Consider the following 22,152-nt stretch of genomic DNA (forward strand, 5'->3'; position numbering starts at 1 on the left):
AATGGATCTTGACAATAACCTAGTCCCCTGGGTTTACCCACCTTGAATCTTGTGTTCATCTGCCCCTTGATTTCTTTCCTTCATATATAGTTTTATAGCATTTCTATATGTTCCCAAAATGTTTATTTGTTTGTTTGGAGACAGTGTCTTGCTCTGTTGGCCAGGCTGGAGTACAGTGGTGCAATCTTGGCTCACTGCAACCTCCGCCTCCCTGGTTCAAGTGATTCTCGTTTCTCAGCCTCCTGAGTAGCTGGAATTACAAGTGCGTCCCACCACACCTGGCTAATTTTTTTGTATTTTTAGTGGAGATGGGGTTTTGTCTTTAGTAGAGACAGGGTTGGCCAGGCTGGTCTAGAACTCCTGGCCTCAAGTGATCCATCCACCTGGGCCTCCCAAAGTGCTGGGATTACAGGTGTGAGCCACCATGCCTGGCCTGTTCCTAAAGTGTTTATATTTTTATTTTAGTTGTTTTTAACAATTAAAAAGGGGTACCATTCTACAGATAATATTTTGATCTTTTATTATTACTATATAATAATAATATAGCATATAATAGCATATAACCATTCAGTATATATATTATTATATATTAGCATATAATAATATAGTATGTATTAGTATATAGTATAACATTATATTATATATAATATACTGTAATTGTAGATATAATTATGTAATTATATAATTATGTAATTATAGATGTAATTATAGATATAATATATTTATAGATATAATTATATTATTATGTTATCTGTGTTATATATAATATTGCTAAGATTTTGTCCTTAATAGAGTTACTAAGATTTATTTATATAGTTATATGTCAGTGCAGTTCTTTTGAGTACTTTATTATACATATTACAATTTCTGACTCTATTATACTTTATTAATTCAGTCTTTTGTTGTTGTTGTTGTTGTTTGTTTTTTAGATGGAGTCTTGTTCTGTCACCCAGGTTGGAGTACAGTGGTGTGATCTCGGCTCACTGCAACTTTTGCCTCCTGGGTTCAAGCAATTCTGACTCAGCCTCCCGAGTAGCTGGGATTACAGGCACCCACCACCATGCCTGGCTATTTTTTTTTTGTATTTTTTGCTTAGTAGAAATGAAGTTTCACCATGTTGGACCAGGCTGGTCTCAAACTCCTGACCTCAGGTGATCTGCCCGCCTCAGCCTCCCAAAGTGCTGGGATTACAGCATAAGTCATCGTACCTGGCCACCAGTTAACTCAATTAATAGGCATTTGGGCTGTTTCCAAGTGTTTGTTACTGTGAGTTCTGCCACTATATTTTTTGTACAGATCTCCTATTGCACATGCCAAAAGTTTTCCTTGGGTCTGTACTTAGGAGAATGGCTAGCTCTTGGGCATACGGAGATTCAACTTTAGGAGATAATATCAAACTGTTTCCAAAGTACTTGCTGGGTTTTGGACTCCCACCAGTAGTGTGGATTGAGGGCTGATTTTATGACAAATCTAAATGAATGAGAAATAATATAATGCTAAGCAAATTAACGCAGGAACAGAAAACCAAATCCCGTATGTTCCTACTTATAAATGGGAGCTAAACACTGAGTACACATGGACACAAAAAAGGGAACGATCGGCTGGGCATGGTGGCTCATGCCCGTAATTCCACACTTTGGGAGGCTGAGGCAGGCAGATCATGACATCAGGAGTTTGAGACCAGCCTGGCCAACATGGTGAAATCCCATCTCTACTAATAATACAAAAATTAGCCGAGCATGGTGGCATGCACTTGTAGTCCCAGCTACTGGGGAGGCTGAGGCAGGAGAATCGCTTGAACCTGGGAGGCAGAGGTTGCAGTGAGTCGAGATCACGCCATGGCACTCCAGCCTGGGTGACAGAGTGATACTCCGTCTCAAAAAAAAAAAAAAAAAAGAAGGAAATGATAGATATGGGAGCCTACTTGAGGGTGGAGGAGGGTGAGGATGGAAAAACAACCTGATTAACTGAGTGACAAAACAATCTGTACCCCAAACCCCCATGCCATGCAATTTACTCATGTAACAAAGCTGCACATATACCCCCTGGAACCTAAAATAAAAATTGGAAAGAAAAATAATAATAATATAGATGATCTGCGAGGGCTTCATCACATTTGTGAAATTTGAGAGCTTTCTCTTTTGCTTAGGGTGAGTGGGGCCACACTGTCCCCTGGGGTGCCAGTGAGGGCTGCCTCACCTGCTCACAGTGGCTGGAGAGGCTTGCTCGAGGTCGGCTGGCTCAAAGATCAGGCTCATCTTGGAGTTCATCTGGATAATTTCCCCACTCATGAGACACAGCTAAAAGTGCAAAGCAGAGGGTAGCAGACAGGGGAAAGGCTTAAATTCCATCTGCAAGTAAGAGGTCTCAGTATAGACAAAGCTGGTTTGATTCATTCCATAAATATTTCTTGAGCACTTACTATGTCCCAGGCACTGTTCTCGGTGCATAAAATAAAACAGACAAAATTTCTTATCCTCTTGGGGTTTACATTCTTCTGGGAGATGACAGACAATAAGCAAAATATATAGTGTTCAAAATGGTGAAAAGTGCTCTGGAGAAAAATTAAGTAGCAGAGGGGGTTGGAGAACCCTCAGTCAGGGTTGAGTGAGCTGCAATTTTAATAGGAAGGCCAGGAAATCACTGACCTTAGATGCAATCTCAGATGAAGAATTGAGAAGTTATCAGACCTCACCAAGTTTCCTGGTCCCTTTCTCAATATTTAACATAGAACTTAACTGCACAGCTACATCCTATTTTTATTTGCTCAATTCTTTCACAAAAGACCCATATTTGAACACCCGCATGGACTAATCCATAGCAGGAGGGACAAAAGCCTTTCCATAAATTCTTTTTATTTTTAATTTTTATTTATTTTTGAGACAAGTGTTGCTCTGTTACCCAGACTGAAATACAATGACACATTTGCAATCACTCCAACCTCGACCTTCGGGGCTCAAGTGATCCTCCCACCTCAGCCTCCTGACTAGCTGGGATTACAGGTGTGGACCTCCACACGTGGCTTGTTTTTTATTTTTTGTTTTTTGTTTTTAGATTGCATCAATGTTTCCATAATACATATTTTTAAATTTTTTGTAGAGACAGGAACTCACCATGTTGCCCAAGCTGATCTCAAACCCCTGGGCTCAAGCAATCCTCCTGTCTCTGCCTCCCAAAGTGCTAGGATCACAAGCATAAGCCACCGTGCCTGGCCCATAAATCTTTTTTAGAATAGAATGAAAGAGGTCAGGCACAGTGGCTCAGGCCTGTGATCCCAGCACAGCACTTTGGGAGGCCGAGGAAGGCAGATCACTTGAGGTCAGGAGTTGGAGACCAGCCTGGCCAACATGGTGAAACCCAATTTCTACTAAAAATACAAAAAAAAAAAAAAAAAAAAAAGTAGCCGGGCATGGTGGCACGCATCTGTAATCCCAGCTACTAAGGCAGGAGAATTGCAGGAGGTGGAGGTTGCAGTGAGCTGAGATCGTGCCACTGCACTTCATCCTGGACAACAGAGGGAGATTTTGTCTTGAAAAAAAAAAAAAGAAAAATCATCAGAATTTCTAGTGCATAGCAGGTAAAACCCTGTAGGAAGTAATGCAATTACACAGGAAAGCCTTGGAATATATACTAAGTCAACGACACTGTTTCCCACTCACCAAAATGGATTCCAGTGAGATGTTTAAGTTATAAGAAAAGGCCTGAGGCCCTCATCTCCCAGGGGAGAAGAGGAAATACCACTGATTCATTCTGCTCATCCTAATTTGTGATTAAAAACTTCCCTGTACCTTACTTGGCCTGCATCAATCACAACTTGAAACAGATCACTGCCTGCATCCCCAGGAAGATCACAGCTGTCATAAGGCTGACACCACCAACCGCGTCATCTCTGAATATCAGGAAAACTAAAACAGACCCACACCTGTGACTGTAGTTTCATTTACATCCAGAGCAGAAGAAAACCATTAGGAAATTCACTTATTATGACTGTCTTGATACTTCTAATCTCAAGACCAACCGATACATCTGTACAATTAGTTTATATAATATAGTCCATATCATGTAATAAAACATTTCCATTTTTGAATGTTATATAATCAAAATTATGCACATGCTATAATTAGTGGATGTGTATAATTTGGATAATTAGCCCTTTCGCTGTTGAGCATGACTCACTCTTAGTCTTGTGACATTTAAACACAGTTAGAAAATATATTTTGATTTGATAATGATGTATATCCAGTGAAGGAATTCTTCCTTGAAATGATGATAAATTTTATGTTAAACAGTTATATAGCACTTGCTATACGCCAGGCACTATCAGAAGAGGTGTATAAATAGTAACTTATCTAATCTTCCTAACAGTATAAGGTAGACACTATCGTCCCTACTTTACAGATGATGAAGTTGGGGCATCAAGAGACTAAATAGCTTGTCTGAGGTTACATAGCTGGAAAGTGGCAAGGCCAGGATTTGAACCCAGGCTGTCTGGCTCCAGAGTCCAAGCTCTTTTAGCCACCATAATACTGTGGTGCTATACTTACTGTACTCTACTTATTTTTCCAAAGATTGGTGGTGTTTTTCCAAAGATTGCTGTATTTTCCAAAGGTGCTGGCATCAGTTTGGACTCCTGACTCTACTATTGAGCTGTGTTGTATTGGGCAAGTTATATAAATTCCATCCCATATGCCCCCATTTTTTTTTTTGAAACAAGGTCTTTCTCTGTTTGTTGCTCAGGTTGGAGCACAGTGGCACAATGAAGGCTCACAGTAGCCATGACTTCCAGACTCAAATGATCCTCCCACCTTAGCCTCCTGAGTAGCTGGGACTACACGCACTCACCACCATGCCCAGTTAATTAAAAAAAATTTTTTTTTTGTAGAGATGGCTCACTATGTTGCTCAAACTGGTCTCGAACTCCTGGGCTCAAGCAATCCTTCTGTCTCAGCCTCTCGCAGTGTTGGGATTACAGGTGTGAGCCTATAGGGCCCAGCCCATATGCACTTTTGCAATGTGACCTGTCTGCCTCCATCAAGAGGTGAAGTCTATTTTTCCACTTCCTTGTCAGACCTTACGACTTCCTTGACCAACAGAATGCAGAGAAAGTCATGCTTATCAGTTTCAAGCATAGCCCTTAATATCTTGGAAACTTCCACTTCCTGACTCTTGGAAATCACCTACCACATAGGAAGCGCCACTACCAAGACACCACCAAGTGAAAAGCCCAAGCCATGTGAAGTGGTGTGGAAGAGGAGGTATTATTTTTAGAGAGAAAGAAAAAGAGAGAGAGAAAGAAAGAGGGGCCAAATATGATTGTGCCACCAGGCATTGAGTGAAGATGCCATCTTGAATGTGGATTTTCTAGCCTGAGCTGCCCCAACTGACATGAAAAGAGAGACCAACTGGCCAGCTGAGCCCTTTCAAAATTGCCCGCCCACAAAATCATGAGAAAAAGAAATAGTTATTATAAACCGTTAAGTATTACAGTGGTTTGTTATATAGCAACAGGTAACCAAACATATCCCGCAGGTACTATGTATGTGCAATCTCATTTAAGTATCAACAACCTCATTTTATTACTACCTTTCTACAAATGAGAAAACTGAGATTCAGAGAAGTTATGTGACTTGCTCAGTACAACACAGCTCAGTTGCAGGGCTAAAAGGCCAAAGATGCCAGCACTAAGGCTCACTATTCAACATGGTCTCTAAACATGCTTAGCTTACCAACTACAAGTACAAACAGAGCATAATTCATGAATTGATTACTATAATCCTCCTGTGGGGCATTTATTCTTAATGTATACAGAATACATACATAATAAATGTATGTCTCTATATAGTTTTGATCAATCACTTACTTCAATAAAAGAGTTTATGTCTCACTCATGGAAAAGTCATATCAGGCTCAATACTTACCTTTTTATTGTCATCCAGAACAGTGTTCATATTTTCAATCCAAACAGCATCCACTGGCCCATCAAATATAATCCACTTGCGATCATCAGAGAGTGAAGACGCTTGCTCCCGGAAAGCATTGGCAAGGACACCATCCGTCCACTCGTGGCTCACTTGGTCAAAGCATCCATACAGCTGCCCCATCGTGATAGCCTTGGGGTTGATGATCTTGTACTCCACAGCAAACTCCTCCATCTGATTGGCTGGGCAAGAAGGTTCAACACCAGTTATAAAGGCTCTGGTGAGACCAGAAGGTTAAACAAGAGATGATGTCATCTCAACAACCAATCAACTTTTATAAATACGCTATATGAGGGAAGTCCTTCTTATAAAACATGTGCTCAGTTTTTATAGATATTGGAATCTGGGGCCAGAAGCAGTAGTAGCTCACACCCATAAGCCCAATACTCAGGGAGGCCAAGATGGGAGGATCACTTGAACCTGGGAGCTATGATTGTGCCACTGCACTTCAGCCTGAGCAACAGAATGAAGCCCTCTCTCAAAAAAAAAAAAAAAAAAAAAAAAAGACTGAGACATCTGGATAGGCAATGCCTTACATTATTGGGTTATTATAGCCTTTGGTTTCTTACCATACTTTCTTCCAATCCTCTTTTCAAACAGGGCAAATGTGCCAGTCAGATCCAGGACTACTTGCTGGGCACAGTGGCTCATGCCTGTAATCCCAGCACTTTGGGAGGCCAAGGCAGGTGGATCACTTGAGGCCAGGAGTTTGACACCAGCCTGGCCAATATGGTGAAACCCTGTCTCCACTAAAAATGCAAAAATTAGCTGGGCGTGGTGGTGTGTGCCTGTAAACCCAGCCATTCACCACTTGGGAAGCTGAGGCAGGAGAAACACTTGGACCTGGGAGGTGGAGGTTGCAGTAAGCTGAGGCCATGCCACTGCACTCCAGCCTGGGCGACAGAGTAAGACTCCGTCTCGAAAAAAAAATCCAGGACTAAAGAAATCTGACTGCCCTCACAGAACTCAAGCAGGAAGGGAGAGTGACGCCTATTATCAGCCCTCTATGTACCTGCTCTCACAGCCACCCTAAGAACCTTGGCTTTTCAAACTCAAACAGGCTGAAGGAAGAAATTAAAAATGAAAAGAACAGATCAAAACCTTGGCTTTGATTTGAGATGAGGAAACGGGAAACAGCTGACAGGTAAAAGGGTTCTGAAAAATGATGGTTACTTTTCTGTCTCTGAAGGGCTAGTTTGGCCCCAAAATCTTTCTTGACTGCTCAGTGAGTGTCATTTGTTCCCAAGAAACACACACTGGAGTATTAAAACTCAGTTGGAAAGTACAGGCTGATGGATGTCACAGTGTATGTATTTAATAACAAAAAAAAAATCACAACGCTTTTATGGAATCCTTCAAAGTAGGGAAAAGTTGAAGTGCTCGAGCCATGAACTAAATAAAGAACCACTTCTGGGCCAGGTGTGGTGGTTCATGCCTGTAATCTCAGCACTTTGGGAGGCTGAGGTAGGAGGATTGCTTGAGCTCAGGAGTTCGAGACCAGCCTGCGCAACATGGCAAAACCCCATCTCTACAAAAAATACAAAAATTAGGCGGGCATGGTGGCGCATGCCTATGATCCCAGCTACCCGGGAGCCTGAGATAGGAGGATTGCTTGAGCCCAGGAGGCAGAGGTTGCAGTGAGCCAAGACTGTGCCACTGCACTATCTCTAAAAAACATTAAAAATAATTAAATAAATAAAAAAGAACTACTCTGCAGCATCCTGAGGCAAACACAGTGGTAGCCTCCTTTTTCTTCACTCAGTTTCTTAAGGTATATTAAAATGCTAAAAATATTGTATATTTTATTATATTCTATTATTTTATTTTGAGACTGGGTCTCACTCGCCCAGGCTGCAATTGCAGTGCAGTGGGCAATCATAGCTCACTGCAGCCACAAACTCCTGAGCTGAAGTGATCCGCCCGCCTTGGCCCCTTAAAGTGCCAGGAATACAGGCGTGAGCCCCCGTACCCTGCCTCAAAATTTGTATTTAAATTTGAGATGCCCAAATTAGTTATTAAGGCTAGGATAACCCCCAAAACATAACCTCAAAAACCCAATCATCAAATGTTATTAGAAAAAAAATTTTAAATGAAAAACTTAAAGCAATGCATGCACAAAAAGGAAATGCTTTTATGAAACTATAGGTTTGTGTTTTATAAAAACAAAACAAAACAAACAGACACACACGCAGAAAAAAACCCACAACTGTTTCTCTGGCAATAAACATAGTTTCCATTTGTTGCGTAGGCACTCTGCTCAGTTATTTACCTGCATGCTGTTACTTAATTCTCATAACAATCCCATTTTACAGCTGGGAAAACAGAGGATAAGACAGGTTTAGTCATTTGCCCAAGTCTGAGTCTGATTCAAAAGTAGGAGCTCCTATCCTTGACTTTAAAAGGAAGGAAAGAAGAAAAGAAGGGAAGGAGGGAGGGAAAAAACTAAAGGGAAGGGAACAGGAAAAGAAGAGAAGAATAGAAGAAAAGGAGCAAAACCATGCAATGATTTGCTTTTAGACTAATTTTAAGGCCAATGACAAGAGTTTCTCTTTCACTGGGGACCTTTGGAGAAACCACTGCTCAGCATTTGAGAAAATTCCTCCAGGCCTTAATGATATGCACATGAAATCCCTTGTTATTATAGAAGCACCCCACCCCCAACCCTTTATTTTCTGCTTGCAGACATCTGTGTGCCATGTTCTATTTCTAGCTCTGACGTCACGATCGAGGCCTGACAAGACTAGCAGCCTGGCATTATCTCCATGGAGCCAGCCAACTGAGCGAGGAGTTCTGTCCTCCCTGGAAGCCAGGGATGTGAGCTTTACCTGCGTGTAAATCGCCGAGAGCTGCAGCCAACACTTTATAAGCAGAGGTCTTGCCACCCATGGGGTCTCCCACAATCATATAGCCATGTCTCACCAGCATCATTTCGTAGATCTGGGAGGAGACATCATTCATAAAAGAAGTTAATCATTGCAACGCTCCCCCATTGTGAGTTAGTCAGAAGTCAATGAGGAATGAGGGGTCAGAAGAGGATTCTCACAGTTGCTTTTACCTCTGGAGAACTACGGTTCTTTTCGTGGTCTATTGTTCACATATCTTTCAGATGAATAAATATATGTGTGTGTCTCAGATTATTTAAGGGATGGGAACTACCATTTGCTCTGTACCTGTCTATGTGTTAAGAATCAACTGATAACTCAAATTATTTAATCTACTCCGATATCATTGACCACCTTTTACAAAGGGTAAGACTGAGCCCAAGAGAGGTTAAATACTTGCCCAAGTTCATCAGTGATGGAGCCAGAATTTGCAGACAGGGCTATTCGACTTTAATGCCTCTAATATTTTCATGACACTATTGCCATTTACTTTTAAAGAGAAAAAGAAAATGGCAGTCATTTTAGCAAATTGTGTTTCTCCTGGAAACTTTCTTTCTTGAGATCTGACTGCTTTGGTCTTTTGCATTTATGTGAATTTCATGGTTTAAAAAAATTTGCTCCTTTAGACTGTGACTCCCTCAGAGAAAGGGAACACAAGCAGCTTTTTATTTTAAAGATAAGTTCTTATTATTTTTCACCTTGAAGGTGAGCAATAAGAAGCGTCTAAATGAAGGTAGCAACAATGGGAGTGGTAGAGAAAGGAACACATGTAATTCAGCAAATATTTTTTGAGCATCTACTATGTGCCAGACACTGTTCTGAGTGCTGTAGACGGAGCAGAGAACAAAACAAACAAATCCCTAACCATTAAGTAGGGTTGACATTCAGGTAGGTTTGAAAGCTACTGTTTGAAAGTTACAGAGCAGAGAACAATACAAAATCCCTAACCATTAAGTAGGGTTGACATTCAGATGGTTTGAAAGCTTGACTGTGCATCAGAAATAAGAGAGGAAGGCTGGGCTCGGTAGCTCACGCCCGTAATCCCAGCACTTTGGGAGGTCAAGGTGGGGGGATCATTTGAGGTCAGGAGTTTGAGACCAGCCTGGCCAACATGGTGAAACCCCATGTCTACTAAAAATACAAAAATTAGCCGGGCATAGTGGCACATGCCTGTAATTCCAGCTACTTGAGAGGCTGAGGCAGCAGAATCGCTTGAGCCTGGGAGGTGGAGGTTGCAGTGAGCTGAGATCATGTCACTGCACTCCAGCCAGGGTAATGGAGGGAGACTCTGTCTAAAATAAAAAACAAAGGAATAAGAGAGGAAAACATTAATGATTCAATAGCCTCTCACATTCTTCCTCACATTGAGACATCAATATGTAAAAGGGCAGGTAGCTCCAGAACCCTTGTTTTTGAAAATATTACCTTGTTTTTGTAAATTGGTACTAAGCTACATGAAAGTTCATCTGTAGGTCTGCAAATTACTTTGAAATATATCAAAAAGTAAGATGGATGGATGGATGGATGGACGGATGGATAAAAAATAAAGCAAATAGTATAAAATATTAATTGTAAAATCGGGGTGGTGAGTACATGAGTGTTCTGTGTACGTTTCGTTCCATTTTTCTGCATGTTTAAAATTTTTCATAATAAAATATTGAAAATTAAAGCTCTTGGCTAAAGAATGGTCCTTCTGCAAAATCTCAATCATAAATTGGGGTTCAAAATTGGGTTAAATGAGTTGTGTCAAAAACTAGCTCACTTGCTAATACAGTAGGGAAAAAATGATTATTTTTACCACAAGGCAGTGTGATCTCAGAATCTGGAGACCTGGGTCCTAACTTCACCTGTAACTCACATTGTGACTTTGGGAAATGATGATGCCAATGGTGCTGATGATGATGACGGAGATGGTGGAGTTGATAATGATATAGTATCAGGTACTATGTGTAGCACTTTACACACCTCTTCTCTCAAAATTACTCCATTTTACAGATGACTGAGCATAAAAGAGGTGAACTAATTTGCCTAACATCTCACAGCAAAAAACTGATGGGATTTGGGAGGTTGAGGTGGGCGGATCACCTGAGGTCAGGAGTTTGAGACCAGTCTGGGCAACATGGTGAAACCCCATCCCTACAAAAAGTACAAAAATTAGCTGGGGGTGGTGGCATGCACCTGTAATCTCAGCTACCCAGGAGGCTGAGGCAGGAGAATCACTGGAACCTGGGAGGCGGAGGTTGCAGTGAGCCGAGATTGCACCACTGCACTCCAGCCTGGGCAACAGAGCAAGACTGCATCTCAAAAACAAACAAACAAACAGAAAAACTGATGGAGTAAGTAAGTGGGTTTTTTGGTATTGGTTGTTTGTTTTACCTCCATTTCTTTCTTCTTTTTTTTAAGAGTCAGGGTCTCACTCTGTCACCCAGGCTGGAATGCAGTGGCATGATCATAGCCCACTGCAGCCTCAAACTCCTGGGCTCAAGTGATCCTCCCACCTCAGCCTCCCAAGTAGCTGGGACTACAGGCATGGGCCATTACGCCCAGCTAATGTTTTACTTGCATTTCTACACAGGCACCTCTGATTGCTGTCACTTCAGTTCCAATCTCCTATAAGTCTTAACTGTTTGCTAACTTCAGCAAACAGTAAAACAGGCACATTTATATGGGATAAGGAACCAACCTGGATAATTTTCCCTATAAACCAAGGTACTGGCTGGAGTTTCATCTTTTTGATGTTATCATTCAGCACTTTCAGAAAAACTTCATAGTCTGGCTTTGGAAGAACAACTCCAGGAAATAAATCGGATATAATTCCCTGTTAAAAAGAATTTAAAAGAAAGTGGAAAGGATAAAGTATCAGATATGTGACCTCAACATTTTCCTAAAATGAGATGTATCAACAACAGAGATCTTTGAGAAATTCCAGATCTCATTTTTCTTGCACCAAAACTTGTCTAAAATTACAAATGAAAACACTGTTTATAAAACAATTTCTGGCCAGGCACGGTGGCTCATCCTTGTAATCTCAGCACTTTGGGTGACCAAGGTGGGTGGATCACCTGAGTTCAGGAGTTCGAGACCAGCCTGGCCAACATAGTGAAAACCCATCTCTACTAAAAATACAAAAATTAGCTGGGCGTGGTGGTGCGTGCCTGTAATCCCAGCTATTCAGGAGGCTGAGGCAGGAGAATCACTTGAACTCAGGAGGCAGAGGTTGCAATGAGTCGAGATCATGCCATTGCACTCCAGCCTGAGCAACAGAACAAAACTCCGTCTCAAAAAACAAAACAAAACAAAAAAACTGTAATTTCTCCCCCAAATAATTTTAAAAGTCAGCAAATATTTAATAAGTCTGGATTATCTTCCAGTCATTGTACTAGGAATGAACAAGATAGTCATGACTTCTGTCTTTATGAAGCTCAGAGCCTGGCAAGTAAGATTAAATTAATTACAAAAGGAAACTAATTAAATTGGATAAAAACACATATGTATACCCAAGAGCAAATATTATCCTATCAGTGAAACCATTTTTATTAAAAATCAGGCAGAGATGTTTGCTATCTATCAGTCTTATTATTTAACATTTGCAGGGAGGGTGTCAAGTGGCAGAGATGCTGGCCAAAGAATGGAAGATGTCAGGAGATGGAAGAGGATATGGGGAAGGCACCAAACACAACATTTCGTCTTCCAACATTGAGCCTTGGTCCTCAGCCAAGGTCCTGAACCGCTACATACCTGAAACAGAGGGACATCCTGCGCTAAGAACTTGGCCAGGTTGACATCAAGCAATGCCCGGAGCAGCAGGACACTTTCATTCTCCTCTGGATACTTGAGCTTCAGGTTTCCTGCGGCAGTAAGCACAGACTTGACAGCGCGCATGCCGTAGTCATAGTGATGCTGAGAGGACAGTTGTTCCGAGCACAGGCGGTAGGTCGCAACGATCTTCTGGGCGAGACTAGAAGGGCAAAGGCATGTATGCGGACACCCAGAGAGGACCACGTCCTGCCCAGCAGACATTCCCAATATCCTTGTCGTTGCCCCGTCAGCAACCAGGCTTGCCCACGGACTTGATGGAGAAGCCCTATCCTTTAAGGGTCTTTTAATAGAGTTACCATAATGAGGTATGGAAGCATGAAAAAAAGCAAGTGCACATATGTGTATAACATGTATGGTATATGAAATGATATGTTTTTGGCCAGGTGCAGTGGCTCATGCCTGTGATCCCAGCACTTTGGGAGGCTGAGGCAGGAGGATTGCTTGAGGCCAGGAGTCCAAGGCCAGCTTGAGCAAATAGCGAGGCTCTGTCTCTACAGAAAAATTTAAAAATGAGCTGGGCATGGTAGCATGGCACCTGTCATCCCAGCTACTCGGAAGGCTAAGGGTGGGAGGACCTCTTGAGCCCAGGAGTTCAAGGCTGCACTGAGCTGTGATTGCATCACTACACTCCAGCCTGAGTGACAGAGTGAGACTCTGTCTTTACAAAAATAAAAATTAAACTAAAATAAAAGAAATTGTATGGTGAGGCTGGTGTCGAACTCCTGACCTCAAGTGATCCGCCCACCTCAGCCTCCCAAAGTGAGGGGATTACAGGTGTGAGCCACCATACCAGGAAGAAATTGTATGTTTTATACCTCTGTAAGTATATATGAATGTATGCACACACACATACACACACACAAGTTAGGGAAGAATACATCAAACTATTAGTGATATTAATCCCTGGAAAGTGGAACTATGGGTTACTAAGGGTAAGGTTACTCACTTTTTTCATTTCTGTCGCATTCTAATTTTTTCAATGTCCATTTTACTTTTTAAATTTAAGAAGCCCAATGCAAAATGTAATATACTCAGCCCACAACACACAGATGCTTACGTGCACTGCATACTTAATGCACACACTTACTGCAGTGCACATAAGTGTACATGTGTTGTGTGCCAAGTATATTAAATTTTGAATTGGGTTTCTTATTCTTCCTGGACACATGAGTGGACCACATTTCCCAGCCTGCCATGCAGTTAAGGGAGGCCACATGCTACTGAGTTTCAGCCAGTGCAATGTGAATGATAGTGACTGACGTATGTCACTTGCAGGGCAGGCCCACGAAGACCTCCTCCGTGAGAGCCTTTGTGCCATTCATGGGCTGTAGCCATGAACTATAAGTAACCTGGGTAACCATGGTAACTATAAGTAACCATGAACTATAAATAACCATCCCTTGGGGAAGAAGTGCCCTTGATCACAAGCACCCACTTTGGATTTTCAGACGAGATTGGCTGCATTCAGTGTGGTATGGCCGTAGACTCATTTTGGATTTTCAGCGAGTGAAAAATAAACTTTGTTATGGTAAATCATTGAGATTCAGGGGTCAGCGTTACCCTAACTAATATACTTATGCACTTTTCTCTCAAGGAGATCCTCTTTACAGAACTGATTTCCTTTAAAAACAAAGACTCTGTATTGTTCACCAGCACCCAGCACAGGGCTGGGCATAAGGTTAGTGACTCAATAAAGATTTGCTAATTAAATAAATAAATGAATTGAGTGAGCAAATCAATGCAATCCTGGTTTCTATAGAAAACAAATGAGTTAAGTGTCATATGACTGAGGCAGCCTCTTGGCCTAGGAAGGGTGACATTCTATTGAGAATTTCTGTAGCCCCTTGGATTATAAACAAAGACACCCAGGCCATAAAGACATTCATTGTAACAGAAAGTCAATTGACATGATAAAATTTGGAATAGATCAATACAAGCCATTTTGCAACGATTATTCGTAACTCTTGGTGCATGTGTTATATGTATGTGTGTACACATGTACACACATGAAGACACTGATCTGTGTATAACTGTGTGTCTTAGAAAACTGGACAATACTTGAATGAGAGATAACCTAGTTAATTGGAGGTAATAAATGTTATATTAATAATTTTTCCTCTTCAGTTCTGGAATAATTGCATATGTTTTCTAGTGTTGCTTTTTTTTTTTTTTTTTTGAGACAGGGTCTCACTCTGTTGCCCAGGCTGGAGTGCAGTGGTGAGATCTTGGCTCACTGCAGCCTCCGCCTCCACGGTTCAACGGTTCAAGTGGTTCTCCTCCCTCAGCCTCCCACGTAGCTGGGATTACAGGTGCATGCCACCAAGCCCAGCTAATTTTTGAATTTTTTGGTAGAGACAGGGTTTCCCCATGTTGGCCAGGCTGGTCTCAAATTCTTGGCCTTAAATGATCCCCCGCCTTGCCTGCCAAAGTGCTGGGATTACAGACGTGAGCCACCACACTCGGCCTTATACTATTTGTTGCCTTAAGCCATTTAGTAATGTGGATATGGATGTGTTAGAGTGAGGGGTGGGGAAGATACGAGTAGCTACTTTCTTTAATAGAACTCAGGTGTACGTAAAGAGAGAGCAGGGTCCTACCCTGGGAATCTGGGCCATTTCCCCGTCAGAAATGGGGCAAGACCAAGGCCAGGGCTATGTGCTCTCAGATCACCCAGTAAGCAGAAGCAAGTTTCTCAAGCTTCTCTCTTTTCTTCCAATGGGCAAACCACCTTGAATCTGCCATGCAAAAAGCCACTATTTAAAGTCCTTTAGAATGCACTGGAAAACCCATGTAACACACCTTCTGGAGTCCAGAAACCCCATGGAGTAGAGGGAGATTTCTCCAATGAGGGCGTAATCTGGGACCATCATGGCCACTGTCCGGAACAAGGCCTGGAAAAGAAACAACAAATCAGAATCGGAACACGTGCAGTGAATACTGAGGGAAGGCACATCCACAGAAGCAAAGGGAAGTAGCATGATCATTCAGGCCACTCCAGTGACAATCAAGGCAAGAAGGACTGGGGGACAAGTGAGTGCAGATGGACCATCCTCAGTGGGCCAATGCATGGCTCAACCAACCTCCCCACTGGCCCTGTGTGGGTACATGTTGTTACTTACATTGGGTCCCTCAATGGTTCTGTGGAAGGCCCTAGGTGCTGGTACACCTCATTCTCCTATGCCAAATGAGGACGCCTCATAGCATCACTCAACTGTTGGAGCTTCCCAGTGTTCAACATGGACATCAGAAGTCATTTAGGAATGCAGAACCAATATGCATCAGAGAATCCCAGAGCCAGACAGATCTTTTTTTTTTTTTTGAGACAGAGTCTCTGTCACCCAGGCTGGAGGGCAGTGGCACGATCTTGGCTCATTGCAACCTCCGCCTCCCGGGTTCAAGCAATTCTCATGCCTCAGCCTCCCAAACACCTGGGGATTACAGGTGCCTAACACCAGGCCCAGCTAATTTTTGTATTTCTAGTAGAGATGGGGTTTCATCATGTTGCCAGGCTTGTCTCAAACTCCTGACTTCAGATGATCCAACAGCCTCAGCCTCCCAAAGTGTTCGGATCAAGGCGTGAGCTACCGCGCCCAGCCAGCCAGATCTTGATTTGAGTTCTTGTTTTGCTACCGACTAGCATGGGCAAGTTATACAACCCCTGTAGACCTCTATTCTTTCATCTCAAAACAGACTAACTTTACCCTCTTTATAGAATTATCATGAGAATAAATGATAGAATGCAACTGAAGTGCTTACAAGAGTATGTGGCACATAGTAAGTGTTCAGTATGCATCAGCTATTGCATTATTATCTTAGATCTTAGAGGAGAAGTAACTTGCTTGAGTCACCCAGTTAGAGTTAGAGCCAGGGCTAGAATCCAGGCTTCCTGACACCATGCCCGGGTGCTTTCTACTATACCATGGCATTGTGAAAGCTGCTTGTGACGATCTAATATGGCCGTTGGCTGGCATGGATGCAGGGGGTGCTTACAAATACTGGGCAGTAAAAAATGAGAAATGTGACTGGGACTGGTGGCTCACACCTGTAATCCCAGCACTTTGGGAGGCCGAGGCAGGTGGATTGTCTGAGGTCAGGAGTTCGAGACCAGCCTGGCCAACATGGTGAAACCCTATCTCTACTAAAAATACAAAAATTTGCTGGGCATGGTGGTGCATGGCTGTAGTCCCAGCTACTCAGGAAGCTGAGGCAGAAGAATCACTTGAACCCGGGAGGCGGATGTGGCAGTGAGCCAAGATCATGCCACTGCATTCCAGCCTGGGCGACAGAATGAGACTCCATCAAAAAAAAAGAGAGAGAAATGTGGATCCAAATTCCATCTTGGCCTTCACTGGCCTGTGTTGACCTAGATGGGAGGAACCCCTTGAAGCATCTCTCTGACTCTTTTCTCTTCTCAGAGAGAAGTGGTCCATCTGAGTAAGATTCCAGGGCACCAATCAGAATGCATTAGTAGCAGGGGGTAGACCATGTCCTAAAGTCAGTGGATATGGGTATAGCTGGGTCTCTCTTATTGCTTCCACCCAAGGGGATGGAGGAATAAATTTACCCCCAGGTAGGTACCGCCAGAGGTTTCTTTTCTTTCGCTTTGTTTTTTTTGAGATGGAGTTTCACTCTTATCTCCTAGGCTGAGTGCAATGGCGCGATCTCCGGTCACCACAACCTCCGCCTCCCACATTCAAGTGATTCTTCTGCCTTAGCCTCCTGAGCAGCTGAGTGGGATTACAGGCGCATGTCACCATGCCTGGCTAATTTTTGTATTTTTAGTAGAGATGGGGTTTCACCACATTGGCCAGGCTGATCTCGAGCTCCTGACCTCAGGTGATTTGCCCACCTTGGCCTCCCAAAGTGCTGGGATTATAGGTGTGAGCCGCCACACCCGGCCCAGAGGTTTCTATTCTAAAAAGCACACCCCACATGTATATCTGCTGGCATTTACCTTGAGGTTGTCGGGCAGTTCAGCCCTGCCAGCATACCCGGGGTTCATGGTGATGAACACAGCGCAGGTTGGGTTCAGAGAGAGCTCAGTGCCTTCAAAGATGAATGTCTTTAGCTTCCGAATGATGGCTTGTTGGATGCTGAGGATCTGCTGAGCGACCACAGACAGCACTTCCACCTGGGGTGAGAATGCCCAGCTGATATGAGCACCTGCTTCTGTCTGACAACCACCCTACTCTACCGGAGTCCTCCCACATAGCAAAGAAAGAACCCAATCACCCGAAAACCACACCTGCACATTCAAAATTAGGAGCATGATTTGGGGTTTTGGTAAGAAAAAAGAATATAGGTTTGTGCATGTGTGCATGTGCGTGTGTGTGTGTGTTAATAGTTTCCATAATACTTTATCTTTGTTTCAACACCTAGCATGGTACTTGACACACAGTAGGTATTCTGGGATCAGGGATTTTTATATTACCTGATCTTTACTCATCATCCAAACAAAATTATACACAGTTTTGTGATGCATCTTTTGTACTTCTGCTACAGACTTTTATCATGTTGGTATTTGTGGTATTTGTTTCATTAAATTTTTTATTTCCCTTTACTGGATTGTAACAGTCTAGACAGCAAGAGCTTTTTTTTTTTCCCTTTTTTTTTTAAGACAGAGTTTCACTCCCAGCCTGGAGTGCAATGGTGAGATCTCAGTTCACTGCAACCTCCGCCTCCCAGGTTCAAGCCATTCTCCTGCTTCAGCCTCCTGAGTAGCTGGGATTACAGGCGCTCACCACCATGCCCGGCTGATTTTTATATTTTTAGTAGAGACAGGGTTTCACCATGTTGGCCAGGCTGGTCTTGAACTCCTGACCTCAGATGATCCACCTGCCTTAGCCTCCCAAAGTGCTGAAATAACAGGTGTGAGCCACCGCGTTCAGCCAAGACCTTTTTTGTTTTGTTTTGTTTTGTTTTAGAGACAAAGTCTCACTCTCACCCAGGCTGGAATGCAGTGGCAGCATCAAAGCTCACTTCAGCCTCGAACTCCTGGGCTCAGGCAATCCTCCTGCCTCAGCCTCCTGAATAGCTGAGGCTATTTTATTTTTGTAGAGACAGGGTCTCAACTGTGTTGCCCAGGCTGGTCTCAGACTCCTGGGCTCAAGTGATCCTCTCACCTTGGCCTCCTTGGTCAGGATTACAGGTGTGAGCCTCTGTGCCTGGCTATACAACCATTTCATGTTCATCTCTGTTGCATGAACTTATGCAGAATATCTGATGTATAGTAGCTTCTCAGTAGCTACTATGGGCAAGTGAATGAATTAATATGATGGGGAGATGGAGATATGTGTATAAAACACGCATCTGTCTCCTTGGGAGTCCTTTTGTTTAGTTCACTGAGTACCTGCTTTGGAGGTTCTCGTGTCTGCCATACAAGAGACATAAGGCTCTGTTATTAAGGGGTGCAGAGCCAAGAAAAAGGCCCCTCCATGCGCAGCTTCTTTGTTCTGCAGCCTAGAGGCAGAGTTACCTCGATCCTGTTGAACTCATCAAAGCACGCCCATGCTCCAGCCTGTGCCAGCCCCTTGAAGAACTTCCCCATAGCTTTGTAATCCAAACCATCAGAGCAGTTGAAGACCACACACTAGAAAGAGGGAGGATGTGGGTATCATTCAGGGTGGATTCCATCCCATCTGAATTACCCTGCACCATTCAACAGCAGTGGGCTCCTCTCTCCTTGCTCTGCTTGAAGGAGCTGGGGCCCATGCTGCCTGTTAATGCTAAACCATCTTAGAGTTCATGCCTACTTCTCAAGTAGGGGTGCAGACAGGGCCTGGAAGAGAGGGAGGGGATAGATGGCATTTCCTTACCTGCTTAGCCAAGGCTTTGGCCAAATCTTTGGTGGTTTCTGTCTTGCCAGTCCCAGCTGGACCCTCTGGAGCACCCCCAAGGTTCAGCTTCAAAGCTCCCATCAGTGTCCTATGGGGAAGAAAATAGGACTTCAGTGCTTGAGGCCTAAGACACAGGAAAGAAACTGGCTTTTTATTTATTTTGACTCATACAAATATTTAGGTTAGTGCAAAAGTGACTGCAGTTTTTGCCATTGAAAGTAATGCTAAAAGCTGCAATGACTTTTGCACCAACCAAATAGTTAAAAATTTTCCCGATTATATGAGCAATACAACATCACTGTAAAAATTTCTATTGTACTCGGCATTGTAACCTCAGAGCCCAGCACAGTGCCCAGCACGAGTGGCACCCATGAATATTTGTTTGAATGAATAAATGAATACATGCATACATATATAAATGAATCAAATAAAAGTGAAAATACTCATAAACTCCACATTCCAAAGATCACCAGTGCTAATGGAATGGTTAAAATATATTTCTCCAACTAGATTATGAAGTCTTTTTTTTCTTTTGAGACACGTTCTCACTCTGTCGCCTTGGCTGGAGCGCAGAGGCATGGTCACAGCTCACCGCAGCCTTGACCTCCTGGGCCCAAGTGATGCTCCCATCTCAGCCTCCCAAGTGGCTGGGACTTACAGGCACACACCACCACACCCAGTTAATTTTCATATTTTTTGTAGAGATGGGATTTTGCCATGTTGCCCAAGTGGGTTTGTCTCAAACTTCTGGGATCAAGTGATCCACCCACCTTGGCCTCCCAAAGTGCTGAGATTACAGGCGTGAGCCACCATGCCCAGCTAGATTATGAACTCTTAAGTTCAGGAATCATATTTGATTCCATTTCATAACCTCAGTAAATTAATACAGCTCCTGGCATGTAATAGGTGCAAGATAAATGTTAGAAATGAATGATGTAATAACTGTGGTTCCATGGCCCTTGGTATGAGTCTCTATGTTTTCATTTAGCACTCTATCTTGTAATCATTTGAATATGTCTCTCCTGACCCCCAAGTTAGATTTAGGGTTTCTTGAGGTCATGCGTGGTGTACAGGAAACCTCAAAAAAAGGTTGTTGAATAATGAGTGGAATAAATAAATGAATGAGGAGCAAAAATCATAGACCATAAAAAACAAGTAGTTGAGGATTTTGAAGGGAGAAAATACTCCCAAGTATTAGTTTGACAATCTAAAAAACTCCCACTGTAAGGAAATATATAAAAGTAAAGAACATCTAAACATCACAAAACCGACAAGTTCACAAAATCCTGATCTCAAAGGCTGAGTTCCACAGAAAATGTCAGAGTACTTTGCTGAGCACAGAATGGCCAGCTCTTTCCATGAGACTGGCTGGCAGAGCATAGAGACCCCTTGGCTACATTCTTGACCTCACTTCTTGTCTATCTTATGGCCATAGGATCTCCAGGCACCATCTTGATTCCTGCCATTGGAGAGCCCTCTACGTTAAGTCCTGTGTCATGTTCACGGACGTGCACCAATATTCCACTTGTTGGTTCAAATATATTGATTTGCACTAGAATTCCTACCGGGTTCTCATTTCTAGCCTGAAGACCTAGTTTGCATGCCCATCTTTGGGACTATGGAGAACCTAATAATCTGAAGTGTGAAGGGTAAAGGTAACCCAAGACATCCCTAACTTTCCTCCCCAGAGTCTTCTTCCCCTGGAGTTCTCCGTTCACGCCTTAGATCTAGCAGCTCCAGAATGTACCTGTAGCAGCGGTCAGTGAGGGGTGTGATCACCAGCCGGGGGGAGTTTCCCAGGTACTCATAGCCATACAAGGCTTCTGTGGTGATAATCTGCACCTGCACATCCTTGGCCACCCAGTAGTAGCGCAGCTGTGAGATCCATTGGAAATCATTCAGATCAGAGACCCTGTCCTCAGATAACTTGGCCACCACGTCGCGGGCTGTTGGGACACAGATGCAGAAACACGCACACAGAGCCATCAGAACTCTCCATCTTTGTAAGCTCCTCAGTTAGAAGTGGATGTTATCAAGGTCCCCCATTCTCCAAACTATTTTATTTATGTTTTGAGATGGAGTCTCGCTCTGTCCCCCATTCTGGAGTGCAATGGCGCAATCTCGGCTCATTGCAACCTCTGCCTCCCGAGTTCAAGCGATTCTCCTGCCTCAGCCTCCCAAATAGCTGGGATTATAGGCGCATGCCACCACACCTGGCTAATTTTTGTATTTTTAGTAGAGATGGGGTTTCAACATGTTGGCCAGGCTGGTCTCCAACTTCTGACCTCAAGTGATCCGCCCGCCTCAGCCTCCCAAAGTGCTGAGATTACAGGCGTGAGCCACCGTGCCCGGCCCAAACAATTTTAGATTTCACAAGCCTCCTTGCCCACCCCCAACCTGCAGGCAGCAATATCTGTTAGAAGCTGGTCTTTGCTTTCTCCCAAAGCCAGGCAGAGAATCTGCTGCACTATCTTCTCTCAGACAGCACAGCAGAAATATTAAAGGTGCGTGCTCTGAAATCAGACTGCCTGCGTTCAAATTCTGATTCCACCACGACCTAGCTATGTGACTTTGGGTAAGTTCCTTGACCTCTCTGTTCTTCAGTTGTGTAATCTGTAAAATAGGGATAACATAGTA

The 22,152-nt window shown here is 43.2% G+C and overlaps 1 protein-coding gene across 1 annotated transcript in view; it reads right to left on the reverse strand.

Moving 5' to 3' along the window:
* DNAH3 (dynein axonemal heavy chain 3) overlaps nt 1–22,152 on the reverse strand; it is a 218,456-nt gene that overhangs the window by 91,183 nt on the left and 105,121 nt on the right. Inside the window, exons 29-38 of the mRNA XM_054533552.1 lie at nt 21,263–21,461; nt 19,495–19,603; nt 19,155–19,268; nt 17,634–17,810; nt 15,479–15,570; nt 12,599–12,818; nt 11,544–11,678; nt 8,804–8,915; nt 5,919–6,160; nt 2,200–2,300 (exon numbers count right to left, since the gene is read on the reverse strand). Coding sequence (XP_054389527.1) covers nt 2,200–2,300; nt 5,919–6,160; nt 8,804–8,915; nt 11,544–11,678; nt 12,599–12,818; nt 15,479–15,570; nt 17,634–17,810; nt 19,155–19,268; nt 19,495–19,603; nt 21,263–21,461 — 1,501 coding nt within the window. The remainder of the gene's footprint in view (nt 1–2,199; nt 2,301–5,918; nt 6,161–8,803; nt 8,916–11,543; nt 11,679–12,598; nt 12,819–15,478; nt 15,571–17,633; nt 17,811–19,154; nt 19,269–19,494; nt 19,604–21,262; nt 21,462–22,152) is intronic.

Source organism: Pongo abelii, chromosome 18 (assembly GCF_028885655.2).
Source record: "Pongo abelii isolate AG06213 chromosome 18, NHGRI_mPonAbe1-v2.0_pri, whole genome shotgun sequence".
Classification (NCBI taxonomy): domain Eukaryota; kingdom Metazoa; phylum Chordata; class Mammalia; order Primates; family Hominidae; genus Pongo; species Pongo abelii.